Below are 24,296 nucleotides of genomic sequence, written 5' to 3' on the forward strand. Positions count from 1 at the left end.
TATTCATTTGTAAATGTAATTCTTTTCATTCCTTTTTAGGTTCTCTCAACATAGTGATTGATTTTAATTGATTGTTTGGTATATGAAACATTGTAATGGTTCTAAGTCCTAACTATATAAAAAGATACTCTTATAGATATGTCAGTCTTCACCCATCCTGCTGCCCTATTTGTATTCTCCCATGATTTCTACCTGTTTGCACCTGTCCCTCATGGGAAACCAGTCTCTTTAGTTTCTGTTTTAGCCTTCCTGTAATTCTTTTGCACAAAGGAACAGATACATGAATGTTTTATACTTTTTCTTTACCAAAGGATAGCGTACTATATATCCTCTCTTGCGCCTTCTTTTTTTTCTCTTAACGCAGTAAATATATCCCGGAAATCATTTCCTATTGGTAAGTAGAGATTGTCCTCATCTTTTACAGCTGCATATTATTCCATTATGTGGATTTAACCATAACTTATTTAACCACTCTGCCATGTCTGGGCATTTGGGTTGTCCTTAACATTTTGCAACTGCAAACGGTGCTGCAGTAAATAGCCTTGTACATATGTATTTTTTAGTTTTGGGGGGTACATCTTCAAGGACATTGTCAGAAGGAAGATTACTAGGTCAAAAGCTACGTGCATGTGTAGTTTTGCCAAATTTCCCTCCAGACGGGTTATACTAGTTTGCATTTCCAATAGTAGTATATGAGAGTGTTTCCCAAAGCCTGGCCAGCAGAATGTGTTGTCCACACATTTTAATTTTGCCAGTCTGGTAAGTGGGAATGGTATCTCAGTGTTGTTTTAATTTGCATTTTTCTAGTTACAAGTGAGTTTGAATATTTTTACATATGCCTAATGTCCATGTTTTATATTTTTTTAATTATGTTTTTAATGTGTTTTTCCCATTTCTTCTCAATGTTTAAGAGTTATTTATATGTTAAAGTTAGTAGTCCCTTTTCTGTGGTATATGTTACAGATATTTTCTTCCAGTTTGTCAGTTTTCTTTTGACTTTGTTTTTGGTGTTTTTTTGCCATGCCATTTAAAAAAATTTATATAGTATGATTTACCAACATTTTCTCTTATTTCCTTGTTATATTAAGGTTGAAGAGGAGTTCACTCAGGTTTTCTTTTAATATTTGTAAGGTTTCTCCTTTTTTTGCCCAATCCATTTGGAGTATATTCTTGTGACTTGTGCGAAGTTTGGATCTTAGCCTATCTCTTGATAAATTTAAATTACTAATTTTAATGTAGTCAGATATACCAGTATTTCCTGTATGGCGTATTTTCGTCTGTGTGGATAGCCAGTTATCCCTGCACTATTTATTAGAAAGATTATCCTTTCACTTCTGCTCTGCAATGCCACCTTTGTTATAAATTCAGTGCCTATGTGTAGGACCGTTTCTAGGTTCTCTATTCTATTCTACTGACGTACTTGTTTGTCCCTACGTCAATCCCATTTTCGTTACTGCTAAAGTATGAGAAGAAGTCTTGGTATCTAGTAAGTTAGTCCTCCTACTTTGTTCTTCTTTAGGATAATTTTTAATATTTTTGTTCTTTTGCTTTTCCTCATATATATTTGAATGAGCTTATGAAGTTTCTCATACAAATTCTGTCAGGAGTCTTTAGATTGCATTTAATATATAGATCAGGTTGTGAACATTTTATGTGGTAACAGTGTTGTGATTTCCTATCTATGAACATGTTGTATTCTTTCATTTACTTAGGTTTTCTTAAATTTCTTGCAATAATGTTTGATACTTTTATTAAGGTCTTTCACTTCTTTTGTTTTATTCCTAGATTAAAAGTATTTTTGAATTGGATCATCCATAGTTTCATTTTTTAACTGCATGTTAATACAACTGCTATCTTTCTGTAATGGATCTAGTATCCAGGAATCTTACTATAAATTCACTGATTAATCCTAGTAATTTTTCTGCATTTTGGGGGGAATACATATGTATATATATTATGTTTATGAATACTGTGAGCTTTTTTCCCTCTAAACCTTAGATCATGTTTTTCCTTGCCTAATACACTGGCTAGGGCCTCTAGTACATTGTTAAACAAAAATGGTGATAGAAGGTGTTTTTGCATTCTTCTCAATCTAAAATTTAAAAATTTCCCCATTAAGTGTGTTTCCTGTAGGGTTTGATTTATTTATTTACTTAGATCATTTAGATAAAATTGAAAAAGTTAGCTTCTCTTCCTTATTTTAGAGTACTTATACAAGGGTGTTTAGTGTTTTTCAAATACCTTTTCTGCCATTATAACAATACGGTCTTTCCCCCCATCCTGTTCCTCAGGTAATTACAATGGTGAGTTATTTAATATTAAATGATTTTTAGAATAAACCCAGTTTGATGGTTTTCCTTGCTTCTTTTTTCTTCCCTTTCCCCTTTTGGATTATAAATTTCTTTATAAGTTGGTTTTACAAACTGCAACCTACAAGTTTTGGTATATTGTTACTTTGCTATTCAGCTGAAGACGTTTCGTAATTTCAATTATGATTTTACCTCTGACCTATGGGTTATTTTTAAGTGTACTTCTGTCTTTACAGACATGAGGATTTTTCTGGTTACTTTTATGTTATTGATTTCTAGCTGAATTATGTTCTGAGGCTATGATCTGCATTACTTTATTTGTTCAAAATTTGCTTTATGTGGGAGGAAGGAGAGTATCAGGAAGAATAGCTAGTGGATGCTGGGTTTAATACCTAAGTGATGGGATGGTCTTTGCAGCAAAGCATCACGGCACATGTTTACTGATGTAACAAACTTGCACATCCTGCACACATACCCTGAAGTTAAAATAAAAGTTGGAAATTTTAAAAAAAGGAAAAAAAAATTTGCTTTGTGGAATACACTTTTTAAATTTATATCCCACTAGAAGATTCGAAGAATAATGTAGACCTTATCAATAATATGCATTTTCTTAAGTTCAAGATGGCACTATTGATCCTATGTTAAGTGTATTTGCTTTCTATTTGTTTGGTTGTTTGTTTTCTAATAGTAGATGTATTGGATGTAGTCTGGTCTTTGGATAACTTGCTAAACAGTGGAATTTTATGTAAGTCAGTATTCAAGGTGCTATAAGTTGTTTCAAGGTATTTTGTTGCAATTTAAAAATATATCTGATAATGGGTACTATAGTTATGGCTTGTACATAGAACAGTTAATTTTGAGTTATTTAGCTTATTTTTAGAAAGAATCTCTTGCCCCCTTTAAACTTGTAATTTGAAATAATTACAGACTCAATTTACTTTTAAAGCAGGTTTTCTGTGTTTGATGTATCATCGGTATTGGGTGAATGAAGTTCTTTTAAATATTTATTCTATTACCTGACAAGTTTTACTTTCTTTTATGAGAAACTTTTCTGGAAACAATTTTGGGGCTTTCTTTTCAGAATAGATATTGGTTAGTGTTTGTGTTTGGAAAATTGAAAGCAAAATAGATATTAGTCTTGCCTATTCTTAACTTCTAAAGCTATAATAGATTGTTTTTGTCCAACAGTGTCTCTTTATTGCTACTTTCCAAAAACATCCTCTTTGGTAGCCACAGTATAGAAGCATTTAGTTGCAAACAAATATCTCAGAGTTGTTAGCATTTGTATAAAGGTTATGGTAATGTTCACCTAACTTAAGGGCTAAACAATTACCTGGTACCAAGTAAGTCAGGGCTTCTATTTTTAAATATATGTATAAATGTGTTTATTAGTGCTGAATTAATGCTTTACTGTGGGGATTTAAAAATGTGTGATTGCTATATTGTACATAAGCACCCTGCATGATGAAATGGTACATATTACTTGACAATAATTATGTATACAATTTGCAAAAATACTTTTTGAAAGGTAAAAATATTTAAAGAAATCCATTTTAAAAGTGGGAATTTGTGTTCTCAAAGTATTACCTTATGCATAGCAGGCTTTTATGACACATGTTAAAAGAAAGACTAGTAATTTTTAAAAGTGAAATATACATACATACATATATATGTGCTAACTGATATATTTAAGAAATTTCTTATTTAGGGAAAGGTAGTTATTAGGCAAGTTGGAGGGAGGGACACACTAAATAGTATATTGGCAAGCTTCCTGAAATGCATATGGATAGTAATTTAGAGGCATACTGATTTTTAAATGTCAGGCAGCTTTTATTCTTTTCCTTTTCTAGCATCTATTTGTATGAACAGTGACTATTCCTGCTGCTAAAGGAGGTTTTATCAAGCTTTCTGTGAACATTTGTTATATAGGAAATAAATTAAACTACTGCTATATATACCTAACATTCAATTTATGATACCAGCAATGATTTGGGAGAGATTTAAAATTTTGTTGGTTAATTTCTTATTTGTCAAATGATGGGCTAAGAAATTCTCCATTTCTTAGATTAGGGGACATTTCCTGTGTTTCCTATTTGAATCTACTAAACAAATGCCTTTAGTCGTGTTTGTAACCATCAACAGTATGTTTCAAATTACAGTGTCATCACTTACATTCCAAATGTAAGAAAGTTTTTGCTAAGTTGGCTTAATTCAGAATTGTGTTTAGCAGCTATTAATATTCTTTTAGTGACCCTTTAATACTTTATAGGCTCTTTTTTTTTTTTTTTTTTTTTTTGAGGTAAGAGTTTCACTCTTGTTGCCCAGGCTAGAGTGCAATGACATGATCTCGGCTCACTTCAACCTCCGCCTCCTGAGTCCAAGCGATTCTCCTACCTCAGCCACCTGAGTAGCTGGGATTACAAGCGTGCGCCACCATGCCCAGCTAATTTTTGGATTTTTAGTAGAGACGGGGTTTCACCACGTTGGTCAGGCTGGTCTCAAACTCCTGACCTCAGGTGATCCGCCCTCCTCGGCTTCCCACAGTGCTAGGATTACAGGCATGAGCCACCACGCCCGGCCTGTAGGCTCTTATAGAACATAGGGTACAGGGGATATTCCCAGGAGACTAAATATGTACCTTATTTCATAGAATCTAAGTTGCTATGAGACCGTGCTTTCATGGTCTTAGTAGACCATGTCAATGAAGGGTAATCACACAATTACCTCACAACAGTCACCTGGTTATTATTATGATACCACCTAGCATCACAGGCATTTCAATTTCAGAGAAGTTAAATTATAAATAAATGTATATCCTGGAATTGTTGAAGTAGGGTTTTGAAGTCACTAACAGAATTTAAAAGAGATGGTTATGATAATCTCGTGTTCTCATTTTCTGTGATTATATCAATATGGCATGCCGAGAAGTTTTTTATTGTTTTGAGTTTCCAATTGTTGTTTAGTTTTTTGTTTTGACTCTAGATACTACACAGTGTTCCATTCTGAGATTCATGCAATAGAATTTATAGCCATCCTAGAGATCATTAGAAATCTATTAAGTTAAAAGGCCATTAACTTTCAATGTCGAGACTTTGAGAAGTGATGTTGCGTAGTTCCTCTGGGCAAGGAGTATAGGCAATTTGTTTTTTCTTCTTCATGTATAATCATGTTCAGACTGAAGTTGTATCCATTTATTCACAGTGTCCATTATGTAAAGATTTGTGATAAAAGAAAGATGAGATATATGTACATTTTGGTCAGTTAAACGCAAGAATATTTAATTATGTGCTTCCTATACCCTGCACCACTACTAGTTCCCCACATACTCCACAAGCACAGTTATAATGATAGTATTTCTTCATTCTCAATGTTTCATTGCATTTAAGAGTGAGGACATATTAGAACTGTGGGAATAAGAAGGAAGGGATAATGCAGAGACCATAATCATTACCATTTTTTTATATTAGACCTTTGTTTGGTTTGATTTTTATTTTCATGTTTATTGTTTTATAAGAAATAAGTACATCTTTTAATGTGACTCCATATTGCCTACAAAATAAAGTATATGCCATTTGAAATTCTTCATGGTTAATTCTAAACTTCTTTTGAGTTCTCATCTCCAACTAAATTATTCCCTACTCCATCCATACCTGTGCTGTCTTTGTCTCAAATCTTCTTTTTCGCAGGATGTTGTTTTTTTCCCTTTGTGTTACCCACTCTTTGAGGCTAATCCCAAATCCCTTCTATTCAAACTTTTCCAGATCTCTTCATAGCAAATACCTTTGTTCCACTACTTTCTAATGGTGAGTTTCTCTCTTATACCTCTTAGTGGAGGGTACGTTTTGTTAAGGTTATGTATTTGTCAGGTTTTCCTGTTAGATTTTGGTACCGATGTATTTAGGTTTGTATTATCTCCTGTACATTGCATAGTGGTGGTACATCATCATACACGTCTTCGTCCTTGTCGTCTTCACGTTGAGCTGGCTGAGAAGGAGGAGGAAGAGGGTTAGTCTTGCTGTCTCAGTGGTGGGAGAGGGAGAAGAGGTGGAAGAGGTGGAAGGGGAGGCAGGAGAGACAGGCACACTCAGTGTAACTTTTACTGAAAAACGATCCCTGTGTAAGTGGACTCATGCTGTTCAAACTTGTGTTATTCAAGGACCCTCTGTAATTTTGTTATAATTACTAATATGTTAGAGTGTTCTACATTTAAGTTTTCATTCTCAACATTTTACTTATTATTATTATTTGAGACGGGGTCTCATTATATTGACCAGACTAAAGGGGGTGGCTGTTCACTGGTGCAGTCATAGCACACTACAACCTTGGACTCCTGGAGTCAAGCAATCCTCCTGCTTCAGTCTGTCGAGTAACTGGGACTGTAGGCACACACAGCCACACTTGGCTCCCATTACTTTCTGAAATATAAAATTATTTATTTGCTGGTTACTATCTCATAGTGTGAAAGACAAGAATACTTTTCTCACGGCATCCATCTAATATATTTTATAATGTATCTATATTATATCTATTATTCAAATTTTGATAATTATACAACCTTACTCATAAGGAGTATTTTATAAATAATGCTTTTTTTTCTTTGTAGGTTACTTCCTCAGAATGTTGGTCTTCTGTATGTTGGAGGTTATGAAAGACCCTTTGCACAAATCAAGGTATGTTTATTCATTTTCAGGGTACTTTTCCTGGATGTTCTCTTATCTAGAATCCATCAAAAACTTGCTAATAATCATCAACATATAAAAATATTGTGTCCCAGCACTTCGGGAGGCCAAGACAGGTGGATCACTTGAGCCCAGGATGTTGAGACTATGTTGGGAACCGTGTCTCTACAAAAAAAAAAATTTTTTTTTTTTTGTAATTAACCAAGTTTAGTGGCATGTGCCTATAGTCCCAGCTACTCTGGAGGCTGAGGTGGAAAGATCACTTGAGCCCAGAAGTTTGAGGCTGCAGTGAGCCATGGTAACACCACTATACTCCAGCCCGGGCGACAGAGTGAGACCCTGTCTCAAAAAAAAAAAAAGTGAATGTGAAGTGATAATTTCATTAGCTTCTGCGTATTTCTGCTGAAGAAATCATTCAGCTTTTCAAAGGAATTGATTATTTTAATATTCTTGCCATAGTAAAGATGAGTTTGACCAAAATAGTTCAGTGATTAATTTAGAAGAGTACTTTTAGAGATTAATCTTTGAGATCATCCCTTTTGCCATTAAAAAAGTGTTTACAGGTCAAGCACATGGCTCATGCCTACAGTCCCAGTGCTTTGTGAGGCCAAGGTGGGAGGGCCAGGGCTGGAAGATTGCTTGAGCCCAGGAGTTTGAGACGAGCCTGGGCAACATAGTGAAACCTCATCTCTACAAAATAATAAAAAAAAATTAACTGGGCATGGCATGGCAGTTGTCCCAGCTTCTCAGGAGGCTGAGGCTAGAGGATTCCCTGAACCTGGGAGGTCAAGGTTGTAGTGAGACATGATCACACCACTGCACTTCAGCCTGGGCGACCGAGTGAGACTGCCTCGAAAAACAAAAATGTTTTTAACAGCTTTATTGAGATCTAATTGACAAACAATAAACTGTACAATTTGATAAATTATGACATGCTTGCAGTTGTGAAACCATAACTGCAATCAAGATAATTAACATATTAATCACTTCAAAAAGTTTCTGTGTGCCCCTTTGAAATTTCCCCCTCCTGCCCTTCTTTTTTTTTTTTTTTTTGGTGGTCTCCAAGCAACCACTAATCTGATTTTTGTTATTATAGATTAATTTGCATTTTCTAGAGCTTTATATAAGTGAAATCATATAGTGTATATTCACTTTCTCTCTTTTTTGCCTTCTTTCACTCAGCATAATTATTTTGAGATTCATCCACATTATTGCACTTATCACTAGTTTATTATTTTTTATTGCCAAGTATCAGGTTGGTGTAAAAGTAATTGTGTTGTTTTGCCATTAGTAGTATTCCATTCTATGGCTATAGCAAGTTTGATTATCCTTTCACCTGCTGATGGGCATTTGGGTTGTTTCTAGTTTGGGGCTGTTACAGATAAAGCTGCTGTGAGCATTTGTGTACAAGTTTTGCATAGACATATGCTTTTCTTTCTCTTGGGTAAATATCTAGGAGGGGAATGGCTGGGTCATGTGGTAGTTGTATTACATTTCCGTAATGACTGAGATTCTTTTCATGTACTTTTTTCCCATCTGAATCCGGTCAAATATATGTTCAAATCTTCTCTAGTGAAGTATGTCTTCAAATCTTGTTATTTTAAAATTGGGTTTTTAGTTCTCTTACTGAGTTTTGAACATTTTTTTGTATCTTCTGGATATAAGTCCTGTATCAGATTTGTGATTTGCAATTATTTTCTCTCAGCTGTAGGTTGTCTTTTCATCTCTTAACAGTGCCCTCAAAGAGCAGTTCTTAGTATTGATGAAGTTCAGTTTATTTTTCTTTCATGGCTCATGCTTTTGTTGTTGTATCTAAGAAATATTTTCCTAACCCAAAGTCACAGAGATTTTTCTCTATGTATTCTGATAGAAGTTTTATACTGTTAGGTTTTACATTTAGGTTTATTGTCCATTTGAGTTAATCTTTATAGAAGCGTCAAGTATGGATTGATGTTCTTTTTTTTTTTCTTTTAATCTTTTTTTTTTTCCAGAATGTTACTCTCAAACATTTTTTTTTCAGACATGTTGATATATAGGTGTTCCAAAACCACTTTCGAAAAGAATAAAGACCTTACAGCTTTGTTGAAAATCAGTTGATCCATATATGTGTGAATCTATTTCTGGACTCTTCCATTCCATTGACCTATGTGTTTATCCCTCTACCAATAACCACACTATATTGATTTCTGTAGCTTTATAACAAATCATGAAGTAGTGTAAATCCTCCAACTTTGTTCTTTGTCTATGTTGTTTGGCTAATCTAGGTTCCTTTCATTTCCATATGAATTTTTATGATCATCTTGTCAGTTTCTATAAAAATGCCTGTTCAGATTGTGATTAGGATTGTGTTGAACGTATAGATCAGTTTGCAGAGAACTGAAATTTTAACAGTATCAAATATTCCAATTCATTAAGGCCACATCGCTCTCTAGTTATTTAGGTCTCTCAGCAATATTTCGTTGCTTTCAGTATATTGGTTTTAGACATTTTTCAAGCAAATTTATCTGTTTTGTATTTTGTACACTATTACAAAAGTTTTCTTTTAATTTTTTTTTACTCACCCTGACACTTGGGCAGGATTTAATTTTAATTTCTGATTGTTTAATGGTACTTGCCAGTCTGTAAAAAGTTGATGGATCTTTTTTTCTTTTCATGTATTGGCTTTAAACTCTACCATCTTGTACTCGATTATTAGTTCAGTAGCTTTTATGTAGATTTCATAGGATCGTCTACATAAATGATAGTCCTCTACTAGTAAGGACAGTTCTCCTTCTTTCTGATCTTGATGCCTTTTATTGCTTTTCTTTTTTTAAATTTTCTTTTTTATAGAGACAGGGTCTTGCTGTGTTGGCCAGGTGGGTCTTGAATCTGATTACAGGCATGAGCTACCACCCCTGGCCTGCTTTTTCTTTATTGCACTGACTAAATCCTACAATACAGAGTTGAATAGAAATGGCAAGAACAGACATACTTGTCTTGTTTCTTATCTTAGTGGGAAAGCATTATTTAATCTTTTATAAAAAATTGTTTTTATAGTAATATTAGTTAAGGGTGGGTTAATTGATTCTATTAAACTTTCTTATAAGAAATGAAAAAATATTAGCATTCAAGGCAATTTATAAAAAGGAAAGAGTTGAGACACTCAGTTTTGTTTTTGTAACTTTCTATTAATGTTTTCTGAGAAACCTATATATATATATATGTGTGTGTGTGTGTGTGTGTGTGTGTGTGTGTTTTGAGGCAGAGTTTCACTCTGTCACCCAGATTGGAGTGCAGTGGCACAATCTTGGCTCACTGCAACCTCTGCCTCCCGAGTTCAAGCGATTCTCCTGCCTCAACCTCCCAAGTAGCTGAATTACAGGCTCACACCACCACGCCTGGCTAATTTTTTGTATTTTTAGTAGAGCTGGGGTTTTGCTGTGTTGACCAGGCTGGTCTTGAACTCCTGACCTCAGGCAGTCCACCCGCCTCAGCCTCCCAAAGTACTGGGATTACAGGCATGAGCCACCGCACCTGGCCAGAAGCCAATACACTTGTTTTGTGATTTTTTTGTTGTTGTTACATAGTTTTCTGATTTTTCTTCACGTTTGTTTCTTGGCTCCATGTGTTATTTTTCTTCTATCCATGTGAGACTTGTGAGTTAAAACTCCTTTCCACTTGCTTATGACATATTTTTATGTTTTGAAAAATAAGGAATTTTCAGAGTAGACTAAGGTTAAATAGAATATGCAACATACTTAATACTGAAGATGTTCAGTCATAATATCAACATCTGTTTTTGAGACAGAGTCTCACTCTGTTACCCAGGCTGTAGTGTGGTGGCACAATGACAACTCACTGCAGCTCACTGCAGCGTTGGCCTCTCAGGCTCAGGTGATCCTCTCACCTGAGTCTCCCAAGTAGCTGGAACTACAGGTGCATGCCACACGCCTGGCTAATTTTTTTGTGGAGATGGGGTTTCGCCGTGTTGCCCAGGCTGGTCTCAAACTCCTGGACTCAAGTGATCCACCCATCTCAGCCTCCAAAAGTGCTGGGATTACAGGTGTGAGCCACCATGCCTGGCCACCACAATATCAACATTTTTTAAATGAAAAATCTTATCTTAGTTACCATAGCATTAGCACCTCTTTAAATAACTCCATTAATTTAACCTAAATCTAAACATTCTCTAAAGTTCATCATTAGGATCTTAAATTATGGAACCTCTTGACTTTTCTAGTTCCTTAAATAATGTCAAGTATTCAAGTCCATTTTTTTCTTCCATTTTTAATATCCCTGTAACATGAGGAGAATTGGCAAGATTCTCTTCATAAACCCCCCTCACTATCCCATTCACCAAATTCAGCAGTATAGCCAGGAATCCTAATAGGTTACAGCAGGAACATTTATGACAGCTCAATATTTTTCTGACCAATGATTTGGAAAATCCTGTTTCTCTTCATTAGAGCTGAAGTAACTAAAAAGAGAGAGGCTTATCTGATATATTTCAGTAAGGAGAGAATTTTTGTGTTCGTGGTGTGAGTTACATAGTGTCTCAAAAATACAGTCTCAGAGTTATGTGTATCTGAGTGGTAGTTGCCCTCTCACTCACCTGATTTATTAATATAACATTTTCTTTATCTGCACATTTCCTAACAAGCTCAGTGACAAAGTCAATCTTTTGTCAATCCTTTATACCTAGATAATCGGCCCTGTAGAAAAAAGTTTATGATTTTAGGGTGTCTTTTTCCTTTGATGTTGTTGTGGGAAAGATTTCTTTCATTCACTGTGAAAAGATTCTTATCCTTATTAATTGTTGAAGTTCTTTCATAATTCCTATGGCTCCATCAAATTACATGCATATGAATTAGAATATAAGTTAATTGGATAACAATTTAAAAATCATAGTTCAAATGCTTGACATTAGGTTATAAAAGTTAGGTTCATTTCCTACGTTGGCTTGTACCTGACTTGTGAATATGAAATACCAGTATTTGTTATGTTCACTTTTTTCCCATTAAACTAAATGTAAAGATAATATATAACCTTTAAAAAATGGAGACTGCTTTGCTTTTCTTAAGAACATGTTGGTTGTTGATTTTTAAAATTAAATCATGATATGAAATTGTTCACTTGATCATGGAGGAAAAGACATTCTCATTCATTAGCATCACAAGACTTAAGTTCCTCAGTGTGGGTGGCTTGGTGTTGCAGGCAATGTTTGCTAGAGATATTTTACCTAAAAACGAGCTCCATTTTATAAAGTTCAGAAAGAGAAAAGAAAGAACACAAAAAGATAATAGATACTTGGACACATGTTAAATGAATTCAGAAATTTGCTATAGCATGCCGATAAATACCTGTACATCTGTACTATTAGTATTAAATATATAAAACGGAGCATAACAATTATTCCTACAGCTGAACACACACACACACTCTTCCATAATTACTCATCTTTTAGTTTTAGTTTTCTGTCTAAGCCCTACATAAAGACATAAATATGTGTAAACTTGGGACTTTTAGGATTGTTTTTTCTAGTTCTGTGAAGAATGATGATGGTATTTTTATGGGAATTGCATTAAATTTATAGATTGCTTTTGGCAGTATGGTCATTTTCACAGTATTGATACTACTCATCCATAATCATGGGATGTGTTGCCATTTGTTTTTGTTGTCTGTGATTTCTTTGAGCAATGTTTGGTAGTTTTCCTTGTAGAGGTCTTTCACCTCCTTTGTTAGGTATATTCCTAAGTATTTTATTTTATTTGCAGCTGTTTTAAAAGGGTTGAGTTATTGATTTGATTCTCAGCTTGGTTGCTGTTGGTGTATAGCAGTGCTACTGATTTGTGTACATTAATTTTGTATCCTGAAGGTTTACTGAATTCATTTATCAGATCTAGTTGCTTTTTGGATAAGTCTTTTAGGGTTTTCTAGGTATGCAATCATATCATCAGCAAAAAGTGACAGTTTGACTTCCTCTTTACTGATGTGGATGCCTTTATTTATTTCCCTTGTCTGATTGCCCTGGCTAGGACTTCCATTACTGTGATGAATAGAAGTGGTGAAAGTGGGCATCATTGTCTTATTCCAGTTTTCAGGGGGAATATTTTCAACTTTTCCCTTTTCAGTATAATGTTGCCTGTGGGTTTGTCATTGATGGCTTTTAGTACCTTAAGGTGTAGCAGGAACAGTCGCAGACAAAACCTCTTGGACACTGGTTTTATGAGGGAAGAGGCTTTAATCAGCTGGGAGCATTGGTAGATGCGCGTCTCAAGATCCAAGCTCCCCAAAGTAAAGATTCCTGTCCCTTTTAACAGCTTACACTCTAGGGGGTCCACGTGAAAGGGTCATGATACATTGTGCAAGTGGGGGCTATGTGACTGAGGTCTACATGCATCAGTGATAGGGGCTAGCAGAACAGAACAGAAAGTTTCACAAGTCTTCCTCATACAATGTCTGGAATTTGTGGATAACACCAACGGTTAGGTCAGGAATTGACGTTTAACTACCAGGCCTGGTTCTTGGCACCAAGCCCTCTGACTATTGATCTCACTTCTGCTGCTTTTTTTTTTTGAACTTTTTGCTTTCTTGTGAAACAGGAGACAATGGGAGAGGTGGTCTCCTTCCTTAAAGGTGTGTTTCTTCTATGCTGATTTTTCCTAGGGTTCTAATCACAAGAAATGCTAGATTTTGTCAAATGCTTTTTCTGCATCTATTGATAGCATTTTTGTTTTTAATTCTGTTTATGTGGTGTATCACATTTATTAACTTGCATGTGTTAAACCAGCCCTGCATCTCTGGTATGAAAGCCACTTCAAAGTGATGTATTACCTTTTCAATATGCTGTTGGATTCAGTAACTTAGTATTTTGTTGAGGATTTTTACATCTGTGTTCATCAGGGATATTGGTCTATAGTTTTCTTTTTTTGTTATGTCCTTTCCTGGTTTTAATATTAGGGCAATAATGACTTCATAGAATGATTTAGGGAGGATTCCCTCTTCTCTATCTTTTGGAATAATTTCAGTAGGATTGGTACCAACTCTTCTTTGAATGTGTGATAGAATTTAGCTGTGAATCCATCTGGTCCTGGACTTTTTTTGTTGGCAATTTTTTCTTTTATTACTGTATCAATCTCACTACTTGTTATTGGTCTCTTCAGAGTTTCTGTTTCTTCCTAGTTTAATCTAGGATGGTTGTATAGTTCCAGGAATTTATCCCTTTCCTCTGGGTTTTCTAGTTTGTGTGCCTGAAGGTGTTCATAGTAGCGTTGAATGATTTTTTTTAAATTTCTGTGGTGTCAGTTGTATTATCTCCCATTTCATTTCTACTTGACCTTATTTGATTCTTCTCTCTTTCTCTCTTCTTTTCTTGGTTAATCCCACTAATGGTCTATCAATTTTTTTTTAACCTTTTCAAGGAACCAGCATTTCATTTTATTTATCTTTTGTATTGCTTTTTTTGTTTGTTTGTTTCAATTTCGTTTAGTTCTGTTCTGATCTTTGTTATTTCTTTTCTGCAGGGTTTGGGTTTGTTTTGTTCTTGTTTCTCTAGTTTCTTGAGGTGTGAGCTTAGATTGTCTGTTTGTGCTCTTTCAGACTTTTTGATGTAGGCATTTAATGCTATGAACTTTCCTCTTAGTACTGCTTTTGCTGTATCCCAGAGGTTTTGATAGGTTGTGTCGCTATCATCATTCAGTTCAAATAACTTTTTAATTTCCATCTTGATTTCATTGTTGACCCAAAGATCATTCAGGAGCAGATAAGTTAATTTCCATGTATTTGTATGGTTTTGAGGGTTCCTTTTGGAGTTCATTTTCAATTTTATTCCACTGTGGTCTGAGAAAATACTTGATATAATTTCAGTTATCTTAAATTTATTGAGACTTGTTTTGTGACCTGTCTGTTTTATGGTCTGTCTTGGAGAATGTAACATGTGCTATGATAAGAATGTATATTCTGCAGTTGTTGGGTAGAATGTTGTGTATATATCTGTTGAGTCCATTTGTTCCAGGGTATAGTTTAAGTCCATTGTTTCTTTGTTGACTTTCTGCTTTGATGACCTGTCTAGTGCTGTCAGTGGAGTATTGAAGTCCCCCACTATGATGGTGTTGCCGTCTATCTCATTTCTTATGTCTAGTAGTAATTGTTTGGTAAATTTGGGAGCTCCAGTGCTAGGTGCATGTATTTATGATTGTGACATTTTCCTGTTGGAGACTAATCCTTTTATCGTTGTATAATGTCCCTCTTTTTCTTTATTTTTTTTTTACCATTGTTGCTTTAAAGTCTGTTTTGTCTGATATAAGAATAGCTACTCCTGCTCACTTTTGGTGTTCATTTGCATGGAATATCTTCACCTCTTTACCTGGAGTTAATTTGAGTCCTTCCTTATGTGTTAGATGAGTCTCTTGAAGACAACAGATAGCATATTTGGTTGGTGGATTTTTATCCATTCTGGTATTCTGTATCTTTTAAGTGGAGCATTTTGGCCATTTACATTCAATGTTAGTATTGAGATGTGAGGTACTGTTCTATTCATCATGCTAGTTGTTGCCTGAATACCTTGGGGTTTTATTTTGTTTTCATTGTGGTGGTGTTTTATAGGCCCTGTGAGATTTATGCTTTAAGGAGGTTCTATTTTGGTGCATTTTGAGGTTTTAAGATTCAGAACTTTTTTAGCATTTCTTGTAGTGCTGGCTTAGTAGTGGCAAATTAACTCAGCATTTGTCTAAAAATGATTATCTCTGCTTCATTTATGAAACTTCATTTTGCTGGATACAAACTTTTTACCTGACAGTTATTTTGTTTCAGCAGAGTAAAGATAGGACCCTAAGGCCTGCTGGTCTGTAAGGAGAAATGAGCTGTTAATCTGATAGGTTTTCCTTTATAGATTACCAGAGGCTTTTGTCTCACAGCTCTTAAGATTATTTCCTTTATCTTGACTTTAGATAACCTGATGACTGTGTGCCTAGGCAACCATCTTTTTGTGATGAACTTCCCGGGTGTTCTTTGAGCTTCCTGTGTTTGGATGCCTAGATCTCTAGCAAGACCAGGGAAGTTTTTATTGACTATTCCCTCAAATACATTTTCTAAATTTCTAGATTTCTCCTCTTCCTCAGGAACACCAGTTATTCTCATATTTGGTCATTTTAACATAATCCCAAATTTCTTGGAGGCGTTTTCCTTTTTTTTTTTTTTTAATTCTTTTTTCTTTGTCTTTAAAGGTCTGATTGGGTTAATTCAAAAGCCTGTCTTCAAACTCTGAAATTCTTTCTTCTACTTGTTCTAGTCTGTTGTTGAAACTTTCCTGTGTATTTTGTATTTCTCTAAGTGTGTCTTTTACTTCCAGAAGTTGTAATTGTCCTTTCTTTGTGATATCTATTTCTCTGGAGACTTTTTTTCCATATCCTGTATTTTTAAAAAAATTTCTTTGATTTTTACCTTTCTCTGGTACCTCCTTGAGTAGCTTAATAATCAACCTTCTAAATTCTTTATCTGTCAGTTCGGATTTCTTCTTAGCTTGGATCCATTGCTGGGGAGCTTGTGTGATCTTTTGTGGGTGTTATAAGAACCTTGTTTCATCATACCAGAATCACTTTTTTGGTTCCTTCTCATTTGAGTAGACTGTTTCAGTGGATAGATCTGGACCTCAAGGGCTGCTGTTCAGATTCTTTTTTCCCACAGAGTGAACCCTTGATATGGTGCTCTCCCCTTGTATGTCGGGGTTCTCTACGTGGACAGAACTAATAGGATAGATGTATATATGAAGGGGAGTTTATTAGGAGAATTGATTCACACGGTCACAATGAAGTCCCACATCAGGTTATCTGCAAGCTGAGGAACTAGGAATCCAGTCCGAGTTCCAAAACCTCAAAAGTAGGGAAGCTGACAGTGCAGCCTTCCGTCTGTGGCCGAAGGCCTGAGAGTCCCTGGCAAATGACTGGTGTAAGTCCAAGAGTCCAAAAGCTGAAGAATCTGGGAGTCTGGTGTTTGAGAGCAGGAAACATCCAGCACGGGAGAAACATGGAGGCCAGAAGACTTAGCCTTTCTAGTCTTTCCGTGTTCTTCTGCCTGCTTTTATTCTGGCTGTGCTGGCAGCTGATTAGATTGTGCCCCCCTGAATTGAGGGTGGGTCTGCCTTTCCTAGTCCACAGACTCAAATGTTAATGTCCTTTGGCAACACCCTCGCAGACACACCAAGGAACAATACTTTGCATCCTTCAATCCAATCAAGTTGACACTCAATATTAACCATCACACCCTCTTCCCCTAGGGACTGGGCTTCCTGAGAGCCAGACTGCAATGATTACTATTGCTCTTCTAGGTCTAGCCACCCAGTGGGGCTACCCGGCTCCTGGCTAGTGCTAGGGAGTGCCTACAGAGTCCTGTGATGCGAGTCATCTTTAGATCTTCCAGTTGTGGATACCAGCACCTGCCCCGGTGGTGACAGGGGACTGAAGTGGACTCTGTAGGAATCATTGGTTGTTGATTTGTTTAGGGTGCTGGTTTTCTTGAATATGGTTATGCTAGTGGTGAAGTTGTCACGTGGACAGACTCTGGACTTCTGGTTGGCCAAGGTGTTGCAGGTGGTGGAATTAGCTGTTGTTTTCTCCTTCCTTGGGTACAGGATTTTTCTGTTATGAGTTGCTGTAATGGCTTGAGTTGACTGGCCTCCAGACAGGAGGTGGTGCTTTCAAGATAATATCAGCTGTGGTAGTAGGAGGGGGATATAATCTTGCCCTACATTGGCCAGGATAAATACTTGGGTTTCTCAGGTGATTGCGGGGCCATAGAGGTCCCAAGAGTTTATGTCTTTTGTCTTCGCCTACCAGAGTGGGTAGAGAAAAACCATCAGGTGGGGCAGGATTGGGCAGATCTGAGCTCAGACTCTCCTTGAGCAGGGCTTAATGCAGACACTGTGGGGCATAGCGGGGTGGTTCTCAGGCCAATGGATTTATGTTCCAAGGGGGATTATGGCTGCCTCTGCTGCATCATACAGGTCACCAGGCAAGTGGGGAAAGCTGGCAGTGACATGCTTTACCCAGTTCCCATGCAGCCAGCAATGCCAGTCTTCCTCCCACTGTGCCCCACCGACAGCACCAAGTTTATATTCATGGAGCTGGAAGCAGGACTGAGATCTTGACCCAAGCTACAAGTCTCTCCACAGCAAGCAGGGCTCTCAGGCCTTGCCCCTCCCCACCTGCCTGCACCATCAGCTGCAGTTTCTGTGCTCATATCTGCACTTCCCATTTTTCCCCCCCACCCCCCAATTCTGTTTAGGAAAACTTGTGCTCATTTGAAATTATTACAGAGTTCATCTAGGAGCTTATTTCACCCTGTGGCTCCTTCTCAATTCTGCTGGCTGCCTTCCGCAAGGACCTCTCTCAGATAAGGCCGAGAATGGCTTCCCCGGGCTCGAGCTGGGGATCAGGAGTGCCTACAGGGCTCTTCCCATTGCTGCTTCTACTTTTGTATTTTCTTCAGCTCTCTAAGTCCATTTCAGCTCTAAGTGAGGTTAAATCCTTCTCCCATGATCTGGATTTTCAGGTTTTCCAGTGGGGATATGTGTTCAGAAGCACTTTTCCCCTGTCACACTTCGGGAACTCACAGTTTTTTGGCTGTCTCATGGAGTTTGCAGCAGCAAGCCACTTCTTTCAAATGGTCTGTGACTTCTTTTGGTTTTCCTGGTATGTTTCTGTGGTGGTTCTTGGAGTAAAAGTTAACAGTGTGAGTCTTCACACACTGTTCACTTCATCCAAGTGGGAGATGCACATTAGTCCTGTCTCCTATCCACCATTTTCTGCAGCTCAGCCTCCCGAGTAGCTGGGACTACAGGCGTGTGCCACCATGTTCCGCTAATTTTTAAATTTTTTATAGAGATGAGGTCTCACATTATTGCCCAGGCTGGTCTGGAACTCCCGAGCTCAAGCAATTCTCCTGCCTCAGCCTCCCAAAAGTATTGGGATTACGGATGTGAGTCACTGTGCCCAGCCTTCCTTAACTGACTTTTTTTTTTTTTTTAAATCTCTTAACATCTTCAGTAAGTCATGGGGAAGGTTCTTTTTCAAAGAAGCTCAGTCCTCAACTTTCACCCAATGTAGAGACTCTACTTCCAGATCACCAACCCCTTTCAGAATCCTGTGAAAACCATGAACCCTCTCCCTAGAAAAGTTTACATACATACACATACTTTTGCTTATAGTTTCAGAGGTTTCATGAACCCCACTGGAGAGCATTCAGAGACCCCAAATTGTGAGCCATAAAAAGTGAATAAAACGTTCTCTCAAGTTTTCTATTAACCAAAGAGATACTGGATTCATAAAAAATAAGTTTTTAAGAAAATTTTTTATTTGAACTTGATTTTAAACATGCTTGATTATCCTCTTGCTTTATCCTAAAATATAATAAGCTAAATAAAACACCAATCATTTTATAATGAGTGGTAACATGGAGTAAGAAAGGAAATGCTTAACATATCCACAACTATAGTTTGATATTACAAATGAAGCAGATTTCATCCTCATCCAAGACTGTAACTCATTTGACTTTATTGAGATTAAATTTCTAAATGTACTGGGATGTATGCCACTTAGGATTTTATTAAGTAAGCGATGTAGTTCTTTATACCTTTATATGCAGTCTTTGAAATTAAAAAGGGAAGTTTTTCAGAAGTCCTTTATGTGAGGCTTGGGGACTGGGTATTTCTATATAACATAATACCTTTATCTTAATAATGTATATATGTATATATTCTATTTTTCATATCTTATTTTTGTAGGTATGTTCTAGTTTAATAGTTTACATTTTACACCAGTTACTCTGTGTTTTTTTCTAGAGCATTTTAAAGTCTAGTAAAAATCTTAATGCTAATACTTGTAGGTTTCTCTTTGTGAAAACTTCACTTACCAGCCAGAATTCATCAAACCAAGAAGGATTGAAGCCTCTCAACATCACATTTAATCAACCAAAGGGTTGTTATGGAGAGACACAAGGCCACAGGGCCATTCCTTGATATTAGTTGTCTTTTCCAGTTCTGACAGTCCAAGAATTGTGAGTGGCTGTAAGGCTGAGTCAGCCCCAAGTTTCCACTTGGACACTGCAGAAAGGCTTGAAAAGTCTTCTATATTTTAAGTCGGAATTTTTTGCAGCAACCCTATATGGAAAGTAAGGACTATAACCATTATTTGGGATTATTTTTTTAAGGCAGTTATTTTACAGTCAGTACAGCAACATTATTCCCTGCCTCAGTCTGGTTCTGTCCCTGCTGAGTAACTGGGTGCCATTAGTCACAGTCAGATACTCTAAGCTTTCTGAGCTTGAATTTTAAAAAATCTCTACAGCCAAGGAAATGTAAGAGTGTTTGTATTCATGTGCATATGTAATAGATGCAAAGAAATACCTATCTCTTCATTTTTGAAGTCAACATTGAAAATCTATCAAACCATCCACGTGGACTTCATTTCTATATTTTTTAAAGTAGCATGTTTTTCCTTTAAGGTACTTCAAGCTCAGATTGTTATTTGTTATGTTAAAAATATTTTTGAGATTATTAACAAGTAAATTTTAATATTTAGCATAAATTATATTTAAAAGTAAACTATTTATTTGGAATCTTTCTATTATAAAAGACTGAAATATGCTAGGAAACCTGACAGTAATAATTTGGTTTGTTTACTGACTGATGGTCTTTTAGAAAATATCTGGCTTATTAGATCAACACCATTTTTACTAAAAGAAACTAACATTCATATTTTAAACCTCTAAAATAACTGAATGTTCTAGTTTGACGACTTCCAAACTTTTGTTCATAGCCTGTAGAGCTGCACAAAATATATTTCCTCAGGTTCTGGTATATGCACACATACATGTATTTATATACATGTAATGTGAACTGGTTTCAAAATATCTGTGATGTCATTTTGTTTTGTTTCTTTTTCTTTTGATTTAATTTTTAGATGCTGGTCTCAACCCGCTAAATTAATTTCTGTGTTGGAAAATGGGTCACGACTCACAGTTTGGCAAACACTGCTTCAGGGTAGGACTTGTCCAGCTAATGCTGCCATACGCTTCTGGCAGGAGAGTGCCACATTTTGTGATACAGATGATAGGGAGGAGGCTTACCTGTCCCTGAACTCATGATTAGCCTCAGAATGGCTTTGGAGGGAAAGAAAAAGATGAGATCCCATAGTTGCTGGGAAGAGGGAGGAAGGAAAAGATGAATGAGAAATGAATTAAAATGTTTTATGGAACCAAGTAAAGCTATTTTCTGTTTCAAAAGTACTCATTCTCAAGAACAGAGGGGAGTCTTGCACATCTACTCTGTCTCCCAAGTGATTTCATGTTTTTTGAGGATAGAGAAAGAAATAAAGGTAAGATCTTCCGTAGATGAAAACATTAGAAAAGGAGGTGAGTGAGAACTTGAGAGAAAGAAATGAAATCAGGTCTAGATCTATATGATATAGTTGTTGAATAATGGCTAAATTTTCTGTAATACTCTTAATGATGAGGAAAATTTTCAGTGTCTCATATTACAGTAGTAAAGGATGAAGTGTTTATCCCTTTGTTGAAAATAGATTCAAAAAGTAAAAGAAGGTTAAAGGAAAACCTTTTGGATACTAAAATTCTCCCTACTTCCATGCAATAGCTATTAAGTTGCTGACCACTTCTTATTCTGCACAGTTGCTGACAGAGCATTGTGGGATCCCTGCTGGGTGTCGAGCTAGCCTACACTGTAACTTTCTGGATGTTAAAAATCATGCAGTGATTACTAACAAGTCATACAGTAGTTGTAGACAAAAGTTCTAAAAGGTACTCATAATGGTTGTTCTCCTACCCAGGTGCTTTTGGTAGCATTATTGACAAAACAGAATGCCACGTAAGTCCTAAAATACACACGTTTCAATCTCAGTATTATCTTCATGTCCGTAGACAACTTATCCAAAGACTATAAGCCCTATGAGGCTGAGCTGTTTCTTGTCCACTTCCGTATCCTCAGGATTTAGCCCACTTGCTGGTATATGAAAGCACTAATAAATATTTCTTAGCGTTATAATTGAAGAATGACTGGAAAGCCAAGTGGGCTTTGTTTTTTGTTTTCTATTGTTTTTAACATTAAGTATATACCATGAAGTTCATCAAGCTATTTAAAAGCTCTGGTTCTAATTACATACATATTTACTGGATTAAAAATTTTAATTTCTAATCTCTATTACATCTTGGGCTTAGTATATCCTTGTGTCAGTATAAATTAATTTTATTTTCTAATTTAAAATTGTGGTTGTAAATTACTATTAACAGCAACTTTATTTGGAATGTAGATTTTGTGAATACGTTCTTCTGAGAACCCTTTCAATATAGTCCTCAAATTGTTTTTCAATTAAGAAATTTAGCATTTTTCTTAACCAGAAATTTCTATGACTTTTGAGCTACACATGTTGTAGAAAACTGTTGGAAATATTTTGGCATATTCTAGTATTTTTTTAAACATTGTACTACATCAAGGTGAGTTCTTGTTAAACATGGCTTGAACAAAGAATAAACAATTTTCTTTTGTATCTTTGAAAAGTTTTCCAAAAAAAGGAAATGCAATACTTACTTAGGTATTTACAGTACAGCCAGTGGACCTCCTATTTTGGTAAAAGGAGCTAACATGGTACTTCTTATCCTGTTTTCTTTAACCAGTATTTTGCTTCTAAAAATAAGTAGTTCTCTTGCTTGAATTTCAGAGACACTAATAACCATATAAATATAAAAGATTATGTAAAAATGGCTATTGCTGAAGTCATGTCTGATAAATAATGCCACAGTTTCTGATCTAGATTCATATTAAATGTCTAGAAGTTAGGCATTTTACTTCTCACAGAAAGGAGACAAATCATTCCTTCAGCAAATACTAATTCATTATAAAAGAGTGTTCGCTTGTCCTCTTGCCTAATAAAGTCTCAAAAAACAAAATAACTCTCCCTCCATCTTTACCCTAAATGCAGGCACAACAGTAAAGACCCATTTCAAGTGGTGCGTGGCTGTAATTCATGCATTTAGGAAAGCTCCAGAGTTGTGCTTGTTTTGGTTGACTCTTCTGACAACATGCACATTGTGAACAACCCCAAGCAAAACAAGACCCATCTTCCTGATGATTCTCTCTCCGCCTCCACCCCAAAGGGCACTAACAAACTCCAAGTCTAGATCATAGAAATCCACACGTTCCCCAAATTTTTAATAGGAAGTATTAACTTGGTACGTGAGCACCTTCAGAAGTTTGAGATTGCTGCCGTAAGTGACATCTTTTCATTAATGTTGTGGTGTGTGGATTGGAGGGATCTTTAATTTTCTAAAACAGGAATAAAGAGATGCATTCAAGTAAATCTAATAATCTCTTAAAATAGTTTTTTTTCTAAGTTGTGAACTAAGTATTTCTCTTCTCCATGTCCTCAAGTTTTATTATCTACAGAATTAATTGCCTATAAATAAAATGACAAGTTTGCAGTTCAGAAGATTTACAAACTATACTAAATGCAACGAAGTACAAGATTTGTAGAAACTTGTAAATTTGTAACATTGAAAATAGAAGTCAGCATTAAGTTACCATTTGGATATTGACAGTTTTACTAAAATATGTTAAATATTTAACTGTATATTTAAATTCTTTTTACAGTGTCACAAGATCAGAGCATTTCCAATACTCAGGAAATAGCTTCACAAGTGATCATTCATCTGCTAAAATAGTGTGTTGCTTCTGATTAGTTGACTCAGTTAATAATAGTGAAAAATTATAAGTTATTTAAGTTTTTTGCTGAGATTTAAGTTTGGTAACTTGAAAAATATTAACAATGAACACACATTTTATTTACATGTATATATACATATTTACATACATACTCTTTTAAAAATTAATCTATCCACAGCCTATGTGCACAGACATAAAATGACATTTTAGGTCATAATTTCTCCTCAATAGATTGTGGTATTTTGCATCAGATTTGCTCTCTAAGTGTTGTTAGCCAGTAAAAGCAATTATCTAGTGGAAATTTTGTTTAAAATAAAAATTTGGAGGGGCGAGAAGGCTAAGACATAGGGAAACGAATAATATAAAAGGATATTTAAATTTAATGTATTCTTTATATATAGTAATTTTTACATCTTATTGTGAAATGTTACAACCATATTGATATATTTTTGGAAATCCATCTTTTTTTTCTTTATCAGTATTTTATAACTCTAATATGAAAAAGAAAAACAGGATAATTTATTTGTTTAAAACCAAAAACATGAATAATTATGTTTTTGACTTTTAAAGTTAGTGCTTTTATCAAATAGAAAAATAGCCAAC

The 24,296-nt window shown here is 35.7% G+C and overlaps 1 protein-coding gene across 3 annotated transcripts in view; it reads left to right on the forward strand.

The window, feature by feature from the left end:
• The window catches only part of RNGTT (RNA guanylyltransferase and 5'-phosphatase), a 334,659-nt gene that overhangs the window by 258,983 nt on the left and 51,380 nt on the right, over positions 1–24,296 (forward strand). For all 3 annotated transcript variants that reach the window (XM_028847363.2, XM_028847364.2, XM_028847366.2), the window contains one exon: positions 6,913–6,979. In XM_028847363.2, coding sequence (XP_028703196.1) covers positions 6,913–6,979 — 67 coding nt within the window. The remainder of the gene's footprint in view (positions 1–6,912; positions 6,980–24,296) is intronic.

Source organism: Macaca mulatta, chromosome 4 (assembly GCF_049350105.2).
Source record: "Macaca mulatta isolate MMU2019108-1 chromosome 4, T2T-MMU8v2.0, whole genome shotgun sequence".
In the NCBI taxonomy this organism is placed as follows: Eukaryota; Metazoa; Chordata; class Mammalia; order Primates; family Cercopithecidae; genus Macaca; species Macaca mulatta.